This window comes from Chrysemys picta, chromosome 11, assembly GCF_011386835.1.
Source record: "Chrysemys picta bellii isolate R12L10 chromosome 11, ASM1138683v2, whole genome shotgun sequence".
Lineage (NCBI taxonomy): Eukaryota > Metazoa > Chordata > Testudines > Emydidae > Chrysemys > Chrysemys picta.
The window spans coordinates 36035284-36053997 of NC_088801.1; the positions used below are offsets into that span (position 1 = coordinate 36035284).

The window sequence follows — 18714 nt, forward strand, 5'->3', positions numbered from 1 at the left end:
AGAAGGGATGATATTATTCTTTTCTTTCCCCTTTGGGAGTTTGTCCCCATAATACTGCTTCAGACGGGGGAGCAAAACTGGGCTGAGAGACTGTTCCAAAATGTATTTCTGGTGGCTACCAATCTCCCTGTCCTTAAAGATGCTCGTCTTATTTGTCTCCCTCTCCCATATAAGCCTCTTCTGGGTCTCTCAAAGATAGGCTCTCCAGATGTTCCACCCATCTCTATTGCATGGCATGTACATGGGCCAGAGAGGTCTCTGTTTCTCTGGGAGGTCTCAGCGTGGGATATAAATTGGAATTTCAGGAGGACATGGGGCTTTTATAGAGGTGACACTGGGGCAGGAAGCTAGGCCTGTAGGCTCCTTACTGTGCACTCTGCTATTGACTGTGTCCATGCTGTGTCTTTGTGCCCCCCACCACAGTCAGAGGTGTGGCTGCTGGTGTGGGCTATGCGAATTCAACCATGGTCATCCATTTGGCGCGCTGCCCTTCTAGTGTCACTTCCCTTATGGAGATGGGGAAACAGAGGCTGCTGGCCCTGAGCTAGGGTTGCCAGGTGTCCAATTTTCGACCGGAACGCCCAGTCGAAAAGGGACCCTGGTGGCTCTGGTCAGCACCGCTGACTGGGCTGTTAAAAGTCCAGTCGGCGGTGCAGTTTTACCTGCCTTCTCTGGCTCTGCGCGGCTCCCGGAAGTAGCCGGCATATCCCTGCGGCCCCTAGGTGCAGCGGCGGCCAGGGAGGCTCCCCGCACTGTCCCCACCCCGAGCGCCGGCTCCACAGCTCCCATTGGCTGGGAACCTGCTTGATTGCCAGAGCCTACAATGAATTGTGGGTCACTCAGGTATATCACTTTACTTGCAGATTTTACATGGAAATCAGTGAGACAAAAAGAACCCCACTTTTAAAAAGATAAAATATGTGATTTCTGTAAAAGGAGGCCAGCAATTTAAAGAAAATTTCTCTCAATCTAATACAGTATGAATGGCACAAAATGGCTCTTTCAGTGGCATCAAAGATTGGTCTGAAGTAAAAATATTGTTCGGACACCATATTTCCACTTTATTTTTATCAAGTCAAAATAGAATTGTAATATAAAATTTAGTAAGCCAAGTCACACACTTAAAATACTGCACTTTGTGAAAAGTCAAAAATCACTCTTTAAAATTACATATCTTGGTATTTATAGAATTTACAGAAATAGCCTAATAGCTGTCTTTAGGTCTCATTCTGCTATTTTTTGCTTACTCGTGTGTTTCTTGATCTATACCATACATCTCCTAAATAGTTCAGAAAGCAAATATACTTCTAGGTGTTTTCTATCAAGACAGGTGCAGAATACCAAATAAGGTAAGGATTGTATGTAATTGCCAGTTTCAAATCTGCAATAACCTGGAGAAACACCTGCTCATACAAGCACCCAATTTAATAGGTCTGTAATCTGCTCCTTTTAAGTATATAGAAGATCTGGTTGTCTAAATGTTGAAAATTAGGGCTGTCGATTAATCGCAGTTAACTCACATGATTAACAAAAGAAAATTAATTGCAATTAATCACAGTTTTAATTGCGCTGTTAAACAATAGAATACCAATGGAAATTTATTAAATATTTTGGATGTTTTTCTACATTTTCATATATATTGTATTCTGTTTTATAACTGAAATCAAAGTGTATATTATTTTGGATTACAAATATTTGCACTGTAAAAATGATAAACAAAAGAAATAAAATTTTTCAATTCACCTCATACAAGTACCATAGTGCAATCTCTGTCATGAAAGTGCAACTTACAAATGTAGATTTTTTGTTACATAAGTGCACTCAAAAACAAAAGAATGTAAAACTTCAGAGCCTACAAGTCCACTCAGTCCTACTTCTTGTTCAGTCAATCACTAAGACAAACTAGTTTGTTTACATTTATAGGAGATAATGCTGCCCTCTTCCTATGTACAATGTCACGAGAAAGTGAGTACAGGCATTTGCATGGCACTTTTGTAGACAGCACTGCAAAGTATTTACGTGCCAGATAGGCTAAACATTCATATGCCCCTTCATGCTTCAGCCACCATTCCAGAGGACATGCTTCCATGCTGATGACGCTTGTTAAAAAAAGTGTGTTAATTAAATTTGTGACTGAACTCTTTGGGGGAGAAATGTATGTCCCCTGCTCTGTTTTACCCGCATTCTGCCATATATTTCATGTTATAGCAGTCTCGGATAATGACCCAGCACATGTTGTTCATTTGAAGAATACTTTCATTGCAGATTTCACAAAACGCAAAGAAGGTACCAATGTGAGATTTCTAAAGATAGCTACAGCGCTCCACCAAAGGTTTAAGAATCTGAAGTGCCTTCCAAAATCTGAGAGGGATGAGATGTGGAGCATGCTTTCAGAAGTCTTAAAAGAGCAACACTCTGATGCGGAAGCTACAGCACCCGAACCACCAAAAAAGAAAATCAACCTTCTGCTAGTGGCATCTGACTCAGATAATGAAAACGAACATGTGTTGGTCAGCACTGCTTTGGATTGTTATCAAGCAGAACCTGTCATCAGCATGGACGCATGTCCACTGGAATGGTGGTTGAAACATGGAGGGACATATGAATCTTTAGTGCATCTGGCACGTTAAATATCTTGCAACACCGGCTACAACAGTGCCATCAGAATGCCTGTTCTCACTTTCAGGTGACATTGTAAACATGAAGCGAGCAGCATTATCACCTGCAAATGTAAACAAACTTGTTTGTCTGAGCAATTGATCGAACAAGAAGTAGGACTGAGTGGACTTGCAGGCTCCAAAATTTTACGTTGTTTTATTTTTGAATGCAGTTTTTTTGTACATAATTCTACATTTGTAAGTTCAGCTTTCATGATAAAGAGATTGCACTACAGTACTTGTATTAGATGAATTGAAAAATACTATTTCTTTTGTTTTTTTACAGTGTAAATACTTGTAATAAAAAATAAATATAAAGTGAGTACTGTACACTTTGTATTCTGTTTTGTAATTGAAATAAATATATTTGAAAATATAGAAAACATCCAAAATATTTAGATAAATGGTATTCTATTATTATTTTACAGTGCAATTAATCACGATTACTTTTTTAATTGCTTGACAGCCCTATTGAAAATATTAATAGGAAATATTTATGTGTATTGTATTATGCACAGCAGCCTCACAATAGCTTGGTGTCAGCTATTTTTCAGGTTCAGTATAAATGCTCTGCTATTTACAAAGAAAAGAGAGAACAGAATAATACACAAATTACTAGGGGCTCAATCCTGCATCAGAGAACCCAATAGATTTTGCCATGGATTTCATAGAATCATAGGATTGGAAGGGACCTCAGGAGATCATCTAGTCCAACACCCTGCTCAAAGCAGGACCAATCCCCAGACAGATTTTTATCCCAGTTCCCTAACTGGCTTCCTTAAGGATTGAATTCCCAACCCTGGGTTTAACAGGCCAATGCTCAAACCACTGAGCTATCCCTCTACCCAATGGGAGCAAATTATTTTCAATGCAAGCCTAGATTTTCATTTTATTTATTTTAGGTTCTGTAATGTGGTACCTGGATGTAAACAATATAGTCAGGTATTATATTGCATTTATAGCTAATTTATTGCTAATAAAAGCAACATTAATCTCCACAAAATCATAGAATTGTGTATATATATATATATATATATATATATATATATGCAGTCCCAAGCTCATCATGCAAATTAAGATGCTCACAGTACCATGAGTCCATGGTGATGAGCGTGGTCAAAATACATGGGTTAGATTGAGACAGTTTTTTAGCATTCAGTTGTTAAGTGTTCTTCTATTTACTAATTTTTTGGAAGACGGAAATACATGTAAGTTGTTGACTATGAATACTTCCTCCACTTGTTACATATCCTGTTCCTTTCTATGATGCTCAGCTAAAACTATCTCCACACCCTTTGTTAAACAGTGGAGTACCAGTTGCATACATATGGTATGTTACATAACACAGAGATCTCTTGTACATTTTATGTAAATTACACATTATGTACATGATGAAAAAATCAAAGCATTACTTTATGAAAGTGACAATGAAACATGCTTGATAATAAATACTTACTTTTTTATTGATGTAATATGGGTCCAGATCCTCCAAGGGCTCGGACACCATTCCTGGAGGTATGTCACCATAAATAAATGGAAGTGACTTTCCTGCCTCCAAGTCACCATTTGGTTTTGGGCCATTTTCCTCATTATCTTTACGGTCTTGTTTGGAATACTTAGCCTTTTCTGCAGCAATGCGTTGTTCAATAGCTGCAAGAGACTCTCTAGTGAAGTAGTGGAAGCTGTCAGGTCCTGGTGGTACAAGCACTGACTGCTCCATCTTTTCATCCTGCTCATTTTAATTACCATTTATTCTCTTGCATAAGAAAGTGCTAAAAGAAAACAGAAAAAGAAAAGATGAACATGTTAGAACAATCCAGGGAAAATATTATTTATTTAGTAATATTTATTTTGCTTATGCCAGCATCAGTATATGCAAATATAAAATATTTAAAACAATTTAAATGTAACTCAATTCAGCGTTTAAAATAGAAGTTTGATCATTTTCAAAGGCACCTATTTCGTTCTTGATAAGCCAACTATATATAAGACGAAATAATTTCTCAGTTCTAGAAGCTGTTTAATCAATTTTTACCCAAAGTATTTTATCAGAGGGCTTGCCGATACAGTCTTATTGCAACTGATATTTATTAATTATGAAAAGGAAAGTGGTCCCACTGCAGAATCTTCAGGGAACATATTGTTAATTATAAAACGCCCAATTCAGCAACTCTTACTCATACTGAGAAGTAATTACTCACTTGCATATTCACAAGTAGACTTTTTGAAGTCAATGGAAGAAAGAGCTGCAGAATCAGGACCTAAACAAATAAAAATTGGCTCCATGTATTGCAGATAAGAGCTCTGCATTACCAAAATATATGGTTCCTAAAGTTACCTGTGCATCACTTACTCTCTTTACAGTTAACAAAAGCAATACTTTCTTCATATTTCTCTTTCATTTAAACAATTGTTCTGTATACTAGCATTTTCTTCAGTAAAGATGTTTACAAGTGAAGAATTAACAAAGTATTTTTAACAAACATAGTATGCAGCTTAAAAATAAGCATGGGCACAGAAAAATGAGTGCACAATAAAACTGCACATCCTGCATATTTTATGCTGCTAAATAATTTTCAGAATTTAGTAGGTACATTGTTTAAATGTGTGTTTGGGCAAGCAGTAGAGCACATCTGCAGTCTCCACCCATTGGTTGGCAGGGCTATGTGGAAATGATGAGGCAGCCTTTGAGGAAAGTTGGAGGATCAGTGCCAGACCTAATACATTTTGAAAGAAGCAAGAGATGAGGAATGGCAGAGATGTGAGAAAGCAAGAGATGATAGGAAGGGAGCGATAAGCAGCGCTGAGAAAGGAGAATAAAAAAAAAGCATGGGTTGCAGAAAGAAGCAGAAAAATAGAAAAGGGGAAAGAAATACTGGCAGAAAAAAAATTAGGGGGCACAGGAGAGAAGAAAATTAATGAATTAGAAGAGAAAATGAAGGAGGGAAAATTAAATGAAAAAGTTGCACACTGGAAGAAAGTAGTACAAAAATGCCAAAAGAAAAGCAGACAGGAGAAGTGAGGGATAGAAGTCAGGGGTTGGAGGAGCAGGAAGGGTAGAGAAATACAGAAAGGGTGGAAACCTCTAGCAAGAAAGAAAATTAATAAAAAGAAATAGAAATTGAAAGAGAAATAAGAGATGAGAGAATAAAGGAAGAAAGAAAAGCATATAGTGGAAATGGAAACCAGTAACAGATATTATATACACATGTAATCTTAAGTAGATGGCCCATAGAATTAAAGGCACTATAAGTACAAACATTTTAAATCACACTAGTATGTACAGTAGTGTCTCTGTTCAGTGGTGAAGATGTGAGAAGGGAAGTAGAGTGATGAGGAGATTCCATAGCTGCACAATTTGCATTTATTTTCCTTCATTTCTGAGATAATTTTTAAAACATATTTGATCAGGACATGCAGGAGAATGAAACACAGACAGAGAGATGGATTTCAAAGTGGAAAGCTGAAACTTTATTAATTATGAACTTTAATGGATGGAGCTAAATCCCCACAAAATACCAGATATTTACTTGAGTTAAGGGACATGTTAAATGATCTCATACCAAATAGCCAATATTTGGGGTTGGTCTCTTCAGCATAACCCCAATGATTTTCCCCACCTCTGAATCTTCTCACTCTGCCCCAGGAGGAGAATGAGGGTACACATGAAGGGTACCTTAGTCTGTGAAGACTTAAGGCCCTCCCTTCTTCCACAAGGCTAAGAGGGTCCATGCCTGACATTTCTTGGGTCTCTCTCAGTCAACGTTTACCTCTGAAAGATGGCCCCTTTGAGCCTCTCACCCACAATTGCAATGAAATTACAAAATCATAACTTTTAAACACTATTCTTACTCATTAACCTTAAACAGAGCCTCCAGGATGCGTCATGAGAGGCAGAAAATCCCACCAAAAACCTCGTCAATCCTTTTCTGAGGAAGGAACTCCTTCTTGACTCCCAAAACTAGCAATCAGTCAGTCCCACAGAATCTTAGAAACTAATTCAAATTATACCTCCATTACAAGGTAGAGAGGGCGGGGCAGCAGAATGGCTGCTAGGTAGTCTGAGGGCTTCCCATACAGCTGGGTAGGTATTGGGTGGGGATGCATGAGAATCAAACTCTCCCTTTTCCCCATAGACAATGGGTAGCAGAGAAAGGGGGAGAAATCTCTCCTTCTTCCCTCCCCCCACGCACCCAGGGATAATCTCCTGAGGGGTGATGGGGAGAAGGCTCTCTAGCAGCTGAACCTGCCATTCCTTTTCCCTTCCTCTCAGGACCCCAGGGGTTGTTTTTCCCCTGCCGGTCTAATCATTTATACATACACCCATTGATATGGGGGAGAAGATCTTAAAGGGTTAAAATGTGCACTATAAAATTACAGTAAGCAACCCTTATATATATATTATATATATATATAAAAAGAGCACATTGTCAAAGAACTCCCCACATTGTGTTTAGAAAATTTCCTGTGTTTTCCAAGAGCCCAAAACTGGTGTTCAAGCTCCTGCAAAGCGCCCAGAGGAGGCCCTTTGAAACTTCCTTTCTATACAGACAGCTGGTGCAGTCCCTTTTCTTCACACAGCTCCATGTTTCTAATTCTTTAGGGGTGCATGGGGGGCAGGTTTAGCATGGGTTCAGTTGCAGCCACAGAAATTGTGAAACCAAGGGTGCAAAACACTTCTCCCAGCCCACTGTGGAGTGGAAGGGAGGCCCTGACGTGAGGGGGAGAAGGGAGAGGAGATGGGATCTGGAGAGCAAGCTTGCCCCTCATTCATGCTGCAGTGTTGGATCCTCTCCAAGGGCACTGGTCCTGGCTCTACGCTCTGGGCATTGAGATGTGGTGCAGGCCCAGCTGTTTCTCTGTCATGGCTGGGACAAACCTGAGTGGCTCTGCAACCCCATGTGCCAGATTGCAACTCCCAGAGTAGGGAGCCAGGCCCAGCCCTGTGGAGCAGCAGCTCCAGCTGTGGGGTGAGTGTGGGGCAGGCTCACTCTCAAAATCCACTTCCTGGGCCCTGTCTGCCTCTCCCCTCCACACTGGGCTGGGATTAGGGTTGTGGTGCTCAGGCAGAGGGTACTGCTGTGGTTAGTCCTTGCCCCCTCAGCAGTTTAATATGGTGCATCTATTGAACTGGGAGGCTACATCTGCTCCTGGAGGTGCAGTTTTCAGTAAAACTTAAAAATGAACGAAAGATGGAATTACCCAAGTGTGTAATGCTGCCCTGGCCTCAAAACATTAACAAGATATAACATTTCTCTCATCAGAAATGACAAGAGAAATCTTTTCCATTTACATCGGTTTGAGAAGATCTTGTCAGCTGAGTGGGCGAGAAAAAGTTTTCTTTATTGTATTTCATGAATTTATTCTTAAGTACCAGTAAAATGAAATATAAAATATTTATATTTATTTCATAATAAAATGAAAATAATACAGTAACTCCTCACTTAACGTTGCAGTTATATTCCTGAAAAATGTGACTTTAAGCGAAACGATGTTAAGTGAATCCAGTTTCCCCCATAAGAATTAATGTAAATGTAAATGGGGGGGTTAGGTTCCAGGGAAATTTTTTTCACCAGACAAAAAGTTATATAGTATATAGATATACACACAATATACGTTTTAAACAAACAATTTAATACTGTTCACAGCTATGATGATTGTGAAGCTTGATTGAGGGTGGAAGAGGGAGGGATATTTCCCAGGGAATGCCTGGCTGCTAAATGATGAACTAGCACTCAGCTGAGCCCTCAAGGGTTAACATATTGTTGTTAATGTAGCCTCTCACACAAGGCAGCACAAACACGAGGGAGGGGAGATAGCATAGCAGACAGAGACAGACACACACCTTGTGTGTGGGAGAGAGAGAGAGAGAGATGCACACTGCCCCTTTAAGTAAGCTGACCCACTCTTAAGTGCATTGCCTTTTTAAGTGGATCAGGAAGTTGAGAAAGCTCTCTGTCTCTCTCCGTGGGTGTCCCCTCCCTGCTCTATATGGAGAAGGGGTAAGTGGGGTGCAGGAGCAGGGGGGAGGGGGAAACCCTGACATTAGCCCCCCCACCTTTCCCCCCTGCACAGCAAGCAGGAGTCTCTGAGAGCAGCTGCAAGGCAGAGGGCAGGAGCAGCACATGGCAGTGGGGGGAGGGACAGCTGAACTGCCAATTGGTAGCCTGCTGGGCGGCTGCAGCACAAGGATCTTAGGAGAGCGGGGATCTGATAGGAGGAGCTGATGGGGGGGCTGCCGGTCTACCCTGGTTACAAGCCCCCACCAGCTAGCTGCAATGGGCTGCTCTTCCTGCAAGCAGTGGACAAAGCAGGCGGCTGTCAAACGACCTTAGAAGGGAGCATTGCGCAACTTTAAATGAGCATGTTCCGTAATTGATCAGCAATGTAACAATGAAACAACGTTAACCAGGACAACTTTAAGTGAGGAATTACTGTACTCTCTGGGAAAAAGAGGAATGATGCACAAACAGATGAAGATGAAAAGGTCTAAGATCCACCAATACATATGCCCCACAAATGCAGGAAATTGCCTTTGTAGGATTAACCTTATCCTAACAGACTATTCCAAACAAAGACAACCCTAAGGAGTTTGATTACTCAAGGGCAATGAGTAAATGCCCAACTATTACATTGTCTCCCACTCACCCATGCAAACACCTGTTTAGTGTTTTGCTGCTTTAAGTGACCACCTGTTATACATGAATGTTACTGCCAACCCCAATCCCAACTTAGTGGTCCAAAAGAAGATAAAATATCCCCAAGGACCCTACCAATATATCTTTTAGATCTCAAACTTTGTGACTAGTTCAGCCCTGTGAAAACAGATACAGTCAAACATCCAGGCAGAGTGAAAGCCATCATTTGGCAGCCAGTATTCTATCAACGAAAGAGGCCTCCACTAACGTTACCAGTAGTGCTTACCACCAAGGAAGAGATGTAACAGAAGTGCTCCTGAAGCTCTCTGCTCCCAGGGGGTTCTCTTCTCCCTCTCAGAAATGAAACCCACCCACTGAAGGTTACCATGAAGGGAGCACATTACATTTAAACATAGATAACAAGAAAAGCCTAGGTATATAGAATACTGTTGCCTGCCTCTGGCTGGCTTTTGGAACAGAGCACGCAGTGCGCACTGCTACAGCGATCACAGACTATTTAAAGGAATATTACCATTTCTGCAAGCTTATAAAAAAGGTAAATGGAATGACTCAGGTAATTATAGGCCTGTAAGCCTGACATCAGTCCCAGGCAAGATAAAAGGAGTGGCTGTGTAATGGAGGCTCTCAATCCTACAGCACCTCTGGCAGCCTGGTCAGCACTACCATTGGATCCCTGCTTCAGTTTCCCAGAGTTTTAATAAGTCCAATGAGGCTTGAATATTGATCAGAGCCCCTTCAGGGGTCTAATTTATTCAACCCCAAAGGCAGAACATCCTATGAACAGGCCTTCCCCTCAGCATTTCTAGCAGGACTGGGCAGAGGCTGAGTCAACCTGAGTCTGTCAAACCTCAGTTATGTCCAAGATTGCTTAATGGTGAGCAGGGCTGGCTCCAGGGTTTTGGCCGCCCCAAGCAGCCAAAAAAAAAAAAAAAAGCTGCGATCGCGATCTGCGGTGGCAATTCGGCGGAAGGTCCTTTGCTCCGAGCAGGAGTGAGGGACTGTCCGCCGAATTGCCACCAAATAGCTGGACCTGCCGCCCCTCTCCGGAGTGGCCGCCCCAAGCACCTGCTTGCCAAGCTGGTGCCTGGAGCCGGCCCTTATGGTGAGGCCTTCGTGACCCACCCTTCCCTGGAGTCAGGGACTTCTTGTCACTAGCTGGGGGAGGATCATGCCTCCCGGGTCATGGTACCTACGGTTGCCAAACCACAATGACCCTTTCTCAGGACAGCACATAATTTCTCTTTTTTTCCAGGGCTTCTGCAGTTGCCTGATGAAGTCCTTCATAGGAGCCAGGTTTCCCTGAGACTTACATTCATAGTCCCTTCCTTTCCAAAACTCTTCCACCCAGGAGCATTCTTTCTTGGGTTCCTTTGCTAGTGAGCCCCCTCTAGGATTGCCAACTTTCTAACTGCACAAAGCCGAACACCCTTCCCTGAGATCCGGCCCCTGCCCTGCCCCTTCTCACTCCGTCCCCGCTCCCTCCCTCGGTCTCCCCCACCCTCACTCACTTTCACTAGGCTGGGGCAGGGGATTGGGGTGCGGGAGGGGATGAGGGCTCCAGCTGGGGGGTGCAGGCTCTGGGGTGGAGCTGGGGATGAGTAGTTTGGGCTGGAGCCGAGGGGTTCGGAGTGCGGGAATGGGCTTAGGGCGGGGGTTGGGGTGCTGGAGGGGGTGCGGGCTCCAGCTGGGGGTGTGGGCTCTGGGGATGAGGGGTTTGGGATGCAGGAAGGGTCTCCGGGCTGGGGCAGGTGGTTAGGGTGCAGAAGTGAGTGCGGGCTCCAGCCAGGCGGCACTTACCTCAGGTGGCTCCCAGTCCGTGGTGCAGCAGGGCTAAGGCAGGCTCCCTGCCTGCCCTGTCTACCTGTGGCTCCTGAAAGCGGCCAGCATATCTGGCTCCTAGGCGCAGGGGCGACCAGACGGCTCTGCGCTGCCTGCATCTGCAGGCGCTGCCCCCACAGCTCTTATTGGCTGCGATTCCCAGCCAATGGGAACTGCGGAGCCAGCACTCGGGGCGGGGACAGCGCGCAGAACTTCCCTGATCGCCCCTGGGCCAAGGGGCTGTAGGGACATGCCGGCTGCTTCCGGGAGCCGCAGGGAGCCTTTTAACGGCCCAGTCAGCGGTACTCAGCAGAGCCACCAGGGTCCCTTTTCGACCGGACGTTCCGGTTGAAAACTGGATGCCTGGCAACCCTAGACCCCTCACCGGATTCCTGGAAGCTTTCCCTGTAGGAGTTTTCTCTTTCTATATTCCAGGAACTGTTCCACTCCCTAAAAGCCTCCTTTTATCTTGCCCAGGTACTTCCCTGCCTAGTTAACTGCCTCCCAGTCACCCAATGAGCTAACTAATCCTAGGTGAACCTGAGTTGTCTCATTACCCCCATATGTCTCTTTCCTATCCTTCTCCTTCTATCTAATAAGAATCTGGGTTAGCTGGCCAAGACTGTGTATTTTGCACACTGCTATACATCTGTGACCAGGCAGAGGCAACTAAAAGCAATGCCCTCAACACCCCAATGCTGGTACTCCCGGTTCTGGAGTGGCTAAGACCGTGCGTTATGTCTGTTTCTCCAGCAGTGAGGTTGCAAGCAAGAAGCAACACCAGAGACAGAAGCTGCATTTTCTCTTTGCTATTCTTCTCTCTCCAATTTTGTGTGTATCTTCTTTTTTCTTCTAGGAGATGAGATCAGACTTTAACAACAACAACAACAGCTCCAGCTCATGTCAGGTAACTTCTTCTCTTTTCCTCCAAAAGGGCAGTTACCACATCTTTGATTCCATCTAAGCAGCTATCAAACAAAGGGTTTTTTTTCTAAAAGCAATTTCTAGCTAGTGGGGAAAGGAACAAAGGATGTTACTACCATACTTTACATTTCAAATCCTTCAATTGTTTTTCCTTCCTTTCTATATCTTTAACAAAAGGTTAAAAATATGTTTAATTATGTGTAACTCCATGGTACTCACTAGACTGAGGTCTCTGTGTACCAAACCCTAAATCTTGTTTGCCAGTGTTTAATGCTGAACAGTGACTGGGTTACGTTAACACCTTTGGCCCATATATTCCATCTAAATTAATATAACTGCTGGCAGATAGGAATAAAAATACCCGAGATACAAGATGCAAGTGATCTGACAGAGATTGTCTGAATTAGTGCAGCAACAAAAATTGTGCAATTACTTGCTCTCTTTCTCTCTGGTCTCACACTGCAATTCTAATGCCTGAGTCGTAGTGGTACAGTGTATTTTAAACAACCTGTTTTTCTCATGATTCCATCTCAAATCCCAGCACTGGATCTGGGGATGACCCCCTAAGGGTATTCTTGTGGATGCTGCTCTTCTACTGGCACAGGCATATCAAGCACAGCTTGGGGGAGAGGAGGCGAGAGGAGAGAGGAAATGACGCTGCTTATTTTGGTTGCCAACGATGTTTAGATATTGGAAGTGATGGTGGCTTAATACTTACATCCTGCTGTCTTCTCTTTTTATACTTCTATGGTATCACGACAGTATCTGGGTTTGAGGCTCAGGGATCCTAGGACCAGACCTAGACTTTGCTACTAGTGCTCTGTGTTATATTGGTGCATCTGTGGTTCCCTGTATGCATCCCTCTTTAAGAGAAACTGAAAAGAGGAGTGCTGTAGAAATTTTACATGAATACTTCAATACATGTGTTCCTTTGCACTGCTACTGGCAAATTTAATTCTTGCTGAACTCTTCTTTATGTTCTATAGCCTAGCGATTTGCCATATTTTGGGAGGTCAGAAAATGAGTTCTCTTTTCCCAAGGATAAAGAACAAAAACGATATTGAATCAAAAGAAATATAAAATATTTAAAAATATATCAACACTGAAGTTAAACAAGAAGAGAACACAAAATGAAATTGTATTACTTTCACTGCATGGTGAATCTTCTCTTTGAATTTCAAAAAGCGTTTCCTAAATGCCTGCACACAGTCCCTCCCCTTCCCTTGTCCGCTCCAACAATCTGAAGCTGATCATTAGGGGGAGATTCAGGCAACAGAAATCTGTTGCAGTAAGCAGAATTTAATCTTTGCCCTTCACTTTGCCCTTGCCCTGTGACACACTTTATGTTTTTGCTCTTGGCAAAAACAAACAAATCAGATCTGTTAAAACTCATATATCCTTGTATGTTGGAAGCCATCACAGTAAATGCACAGCAGTATTACTATTTTGAATTTATAAAGATCTTTTCATCAGTAGAACTAACAAGGCTTTACACAAAGGTAGGTTAGCACTTAGGGTGACCAGATAGTAAATGTGAAAAATCGGGATGGGGGGGTTGGGTAATAGGCACCTATATAAGACAAAGCCCCAAATATTGGGACAGTCCCTTTAAAATTGAGACATCTGGTCACCCTATAACAGGGATTCTTAAACTGGGGATTGTGACCCGTCAAGATATTGTGAGATTATTATGTGGGGAGTTGCGAGCTGTCAGCCTTCACCCCCAAACTCTGCTTCACCTCCATCATTTATAGTAGTGTTAAATATTTAAAAAGTGTTTTTAATGTGTAAGGGGATCGCACTCAGAGGCTTGCTGTGTGAAAGGGGTCACCAATACAAAAGTTTGAGAACCACTGCCCTATATAAGCACGATCATCTCCATTTTTACAAATCAGTAAACTAAGGACAGAGAGGTGATTTGGTGACATTCATGATCAATTAAGTGACGGAACAGGGAATAGTGCCTAAGTCTCCTAATTCTGAACCATTCTACCAGAAAATACATTAATCAGTTTGCTTTACCTGCAAAAGTTTTCAGAGATGTTGTAGTACAACCCTCTATGGACCAATGACTCTCTACTAGGGTATTTAATGCTGAGGACAGAGAAGGTTCTTGAGAGAAACACAAGGAATAGCCAGGCTCAAAAAAAAAGCATAATCTGACATTCACATAGGGTATTGTTTTTGAATTAGTAATAAAGTTAAATTCCAGGAAGGACACTAAAGCAGAGTCTTTCTGCTCCGTTGAAGATGGGGGGAGGAACTTATAGCATCCATTAGAAAAAAATGATCAAATTAAAAACATTCTGCAGGGTAGATCAAGGTTTCCAGTTTGTGTGGTAGAGTCCCCATGGGAGACAGGTCTGGGGGGGACGAATCTCTGCCCTTCTACTGAATTGAATTTGTTCAGTCATTTGCAATCAGTTACCCTTGGATACCATTAGCATCCTATAAACCACTGTGCTGATTTCCAGAGTGCATCTTCTTAAGTACCGTGGAAACCAAAACAAAGCACTCCAATGTGCACCTGAGGAGAGCCAGTTGCAAATGGCTGAATGTGGAGTAACAGTAGGAAGAAAAGGTTAGGAACCCCTGGCAGTGGGGGAGCCTTCTACAGTCTGCCTTTGGTCTCCATTATCCTCTCCCATTCAGGAAGAAAATATAAATGTATCAGCCTTGCAAACCAAATGAATGTTGAGTGAACGAGAAATCAACCTGTAATCAATCATTATTAAGAAGAATCACCTTCTGGGGACAAAGTACATTTTGTGCAGATACTACTGCGTTCTGGGCCTCTCCTGAGCAGAGGATGCTTATCTCATCATGGTCATCTGTAATGCACCCTCAGTACAGTATCAAGAGGTTTTCCCTAGTAATTTCTGTTGATCCGCTTATTGTCTCCATAAAGCTACAGAGGTATTCCAAGTCAGGGATTACCGTCGAAGTCACTTATGTGTTTATACTAAAACCTAGATTCTAGCTCCTCCGCCTCTTTGTTCAGTCAACAAAAAAAATCAGGATGCTGCTTTTTGTTCATAGCTCTTAGGAATACACGAAACATATTTATAATAAATGAGTTACTATAAAATATATGATCTCTACCAAAACGTAGATTATGTGCTTTGCTTACGATTAAAAATAAATAACCTAATTCTGCTTTCCATTACACTGGTTTAAATCCACTGACGGCAACAGAGTTATTCCAAATTTACACAGCTGCGAGAGCAGAAACAGGCCTAAAGTGACAGTAACAAATAGGTTCCATAGATAGCTGAGAGAATACATTAGGAGGATAAACCACAAGGTGTTTGCAGTATCGCTCCACCCTAGCAATTACATTTAATGGGGCAGAATTGCTGGACTGCTGTTAGACTGAAGGAGTTCCACAATGCACTGTTTTTCTGCAGTACTCCTTTTGCAGCAAGTGACAGTAATGGAGAGAAGCTGTGCTTGAGAGCTGTTCAGAGAAGTACTGCTTTATTTCATTTCATTTCATAAAAGCGGGGATGTCTTCCCATTGGGAATTTATACTACTATTCAAAATTAATTTTCTTAAACAATTGCTGCAAACTGCCCCCACATTTACATAAGCAAACCTAACAGCAATCTTCTTTTGACTAAAAACAAGTAGAATGAAAGAAAGATACTCAGAGTAAATTATATAATGCTAATGTTGTTTTTCAAGATTCAATGATACCTTTTAATTTAATGTAAATTTAATTTAAGACAAGAAGTTACTTTGTTGGAGCATTACTATGTCTGGAAATGGTAAGTAAAAACAATGACAGGGCTGGTTTGATCCATACTCCAGAACAATATTAAAAATAATAGTACTATTACATCCACAGGAGCTTCTATGCTTCTGAAAATTGCTAAATAGTGACCTAAGTGGGTCAGTTAACCCCACAGCCACTGACTTAGCTCTTAGACTCATAGACTTTAAGATCAGACGGGACCATCATGATCATCTAGTCTGACCTCCTTCACATTGCAGGCCACAGAACCTCACCCACCCACTCCTGTAATAGACCCCTAACTTCTGGCTGAGTTACTGAAGTAATCAAATCATGATTTAAGGACTTCAAGTTACAGAGAATCCACCATTTACTCTAATTTAAACTTGCAAGAGACCCGTGTCCCATGCTGCAGAGGAAGGCAAACTCCCCCCTCCCTCCCCAGTCTCTGCAAATATGACCTGGGGGGAAATTCATTCCCAACCCCAAATATGGTGATCGGTTAGATCTTGAGCATGTGGGCAAGACCCACCAGCCAGCCACCTAGGAAAGAATCTGCTGTAGTAACTCTTGCTATCCATAGCTGGTCAGTGAGAAGTGCTAGCATCCAGCATCAGAAGTGTATTGCCAGCAGCCTCAAAGGGACATAGCCAACAATACTTTTAAAAAAATGTAAACTTTCCAACAGACAAAGCTGCTAGGTTTTGTACAGATCCATGACTTATGTTTCTCAACAGTGAAAAGTCACTGATTTCCTTCACAGGGTTTCCCTAAGTAGAGGGAGCAGGTGTCGGGGACAGCAGGCGCTTATTAACCACACCCTTCAGAAGAGGAAGGAGGCACTTGGAGAAAAGCAGCAGTAATCAAGGGAATTAAGGGAGTTATTGGTTGGAAGGGACCCCGGGGGGGCGTTTATTGGAGGGAACCTAGGGGATTGCTATGGGGTGGGAAGCGGTCTGTGGGGTTGTGGGTCGGAGAGCATGGAGCAGCCTGGGGGTGTTGTTCCTGCTGGATGGGGAGCCTACAGCAAGTTGGAGAGGGTGAAAGAGTTGGGGGATATTTTCAGTTCTGCCCCTGTTATTCAGACTCCCCCAACTCAACCAGAGAATTTCTAACGCTTTCTCCCCATTATCTATATTATATATGGTATGTATGTACCTCTTTTCTCTCCATTAGCTTCTTTGGGGCACTGAGGCTGCTGCTGCTTCCAGACCAACTAACTCTTAACAGTTTCCCAGGGAGACTGTTTGCTAACTCACCTAAGTGTGTGTGGGGGAACCTCCATCTGTGGGGAAATCCCTTCTGATTGGCTGCCCTTTCCCCATTTTCCCACCTCTTGGTGAAGGACAGATGATCAGAGCTGCTGAACATGCCAAGTGGTAGTATGGCTCCTCAGTAATGCCTAGTTTGCAGCTCTTCCTTGGGCTCCAGCACTGCCTCCTTTCCCCAGCCTGGGAAGGAGGCAAAAAGACTCAGATGGCAGTGTCCCTCCCCCCTGGCCTGGGAAGGAGAGGAGAGGAGAAGAGGCTGCCAGTGGTGCCCTGAAGAGCTAGGTTCTGTTCTAATAGGGGAAAGCCACCAGGAATCCCCAGCTGTGCAGGCTACAAAGGGTGGAGGAAACTTCTAAACTCATGGAGGTAAGTGGGTGAAAAGCTAGTGGAGAGGTAGAGGGTGTGTGTGTGTGCGTGTGTGTGAGAGAGATAGAGTGTGTAAAGGAGGTAATGGTTAAGGAGCCGGGGCCGGGGAATCCAGTAGCAAGGGCGAAAGGGTTAAAGAGAATAAAATAGCATGAGTGTGTGGATGATACAGAACTAAATGCTGAGGAAGAGTAAGAGAATTAATTGGGGGCGGGAGAGTGGGAAGAATTAAATTCTTTGTGTGCAGGGAGGTTAGATCATGAAATACTGTACTGGGGTAGATTATATGGGTGGGGAGAGGAGGCAGTATTGAGAGAATGAAATGTGCCAGCATGCAGTGATGGTGGAGTTTTACTGGGGTGGGATGCAGGCTAATGTGTGTGTGTGGGGAGGGGTGCAATGAGTCAGTGTCTACATGGATGTACCAGAAAATCTCAGAATAGAGAGAGTCTTCTGACAAGGGGTATACCGCAGCCACAAATCAGCTTTGCAGTCTGCGTAGTACCTTTATCCACTCTGGCTTCTTGTGTAAATCCTCTGTGCACAGACGAGATACACGGATGGTGCTCTGATATCAGCATTTGGCCAACAGGATCAATGAGGAGACAAATATTCTATTCAGGGTACACACACACATTTATTAAGTATTTTTAAGACATTCTTAATTGTGTTGAAATCTGTTCTGAATACTGGATATTTAAAACAGCTGGTGTCATATGGTGGTGGCCATTGTCCCTCCCTAACGTGGGCAGCCCCTACCTGTTCCGTACATCACTTCCACTATCTCAACACAAGTCCTAAACTTCCCTTCTGAGCCCAATCCTGTCTACCCCACTTACACCATTTCTTTGCTGCTTAGCTTCAGTAACCACAGTTTTGCTCCCGATAACCCTTGCCTAATCCTTCTCATTGGCCCACTCTTTCCTACTCTCTTACTCACTGCAGGAAACTCCACACCCAAAGTATTCTTCCCCCTTCCTTGATGTCTTAAGGTTCTGTATTTGCTGAACACAAAAGACTGAGTTGTATGTCCCCCAAAAGGTTGTTCCCACCCTTTTTCTATTAGTGATGGTATTTTGTTTATTATTTCCTAATATACGGAGTATGATTTTTTCTAAATAATTGATAATGCATTGAAAATAGTTTATAATAATTTGAAGAGTAAACATTTCTTTCTAGTTTCATAATTAGAATGCATCTGCTCCACTATATATTGTTTTAACTCTTTATACTGTTTTTCGAGTAGAAACATTAAAAGCATCTCAAAAGGACTATGGTATACTTT

At 42.8% G+C, this 18714-nt stretch overlaps 1 protein-coding gene across 3 annotated transcripts in view; it reads right to left on the reverse strand.

Moving 5' to 3' along the window:
* The window catches only part of LOC101943653 (sodium channel protein type 1 subunit alpha), a 174234-nt gene that overhangs the window by 104078 nt on the left and 51442 nt on the right, over positions 1 to 18714 (reverse strand). For all 3 annotated transcript variants that reach the window (XM_065561790.1, XM_065561789.1, XM_008178427.4), the window contains one exon: positions 4114 to 4429. Coding sequence is in view for 1 of the 3 variants with exons in the window: in XM_008178427.4 (XP_008176649.1) it covers positions 4114 to 4377 (264 nt within the window). In the remaining 2 variants the exon portion in view is untranslated. The remainder of the gene's footprint in view (positions 1 to 4113; positions 4430 to 18714) is intronic.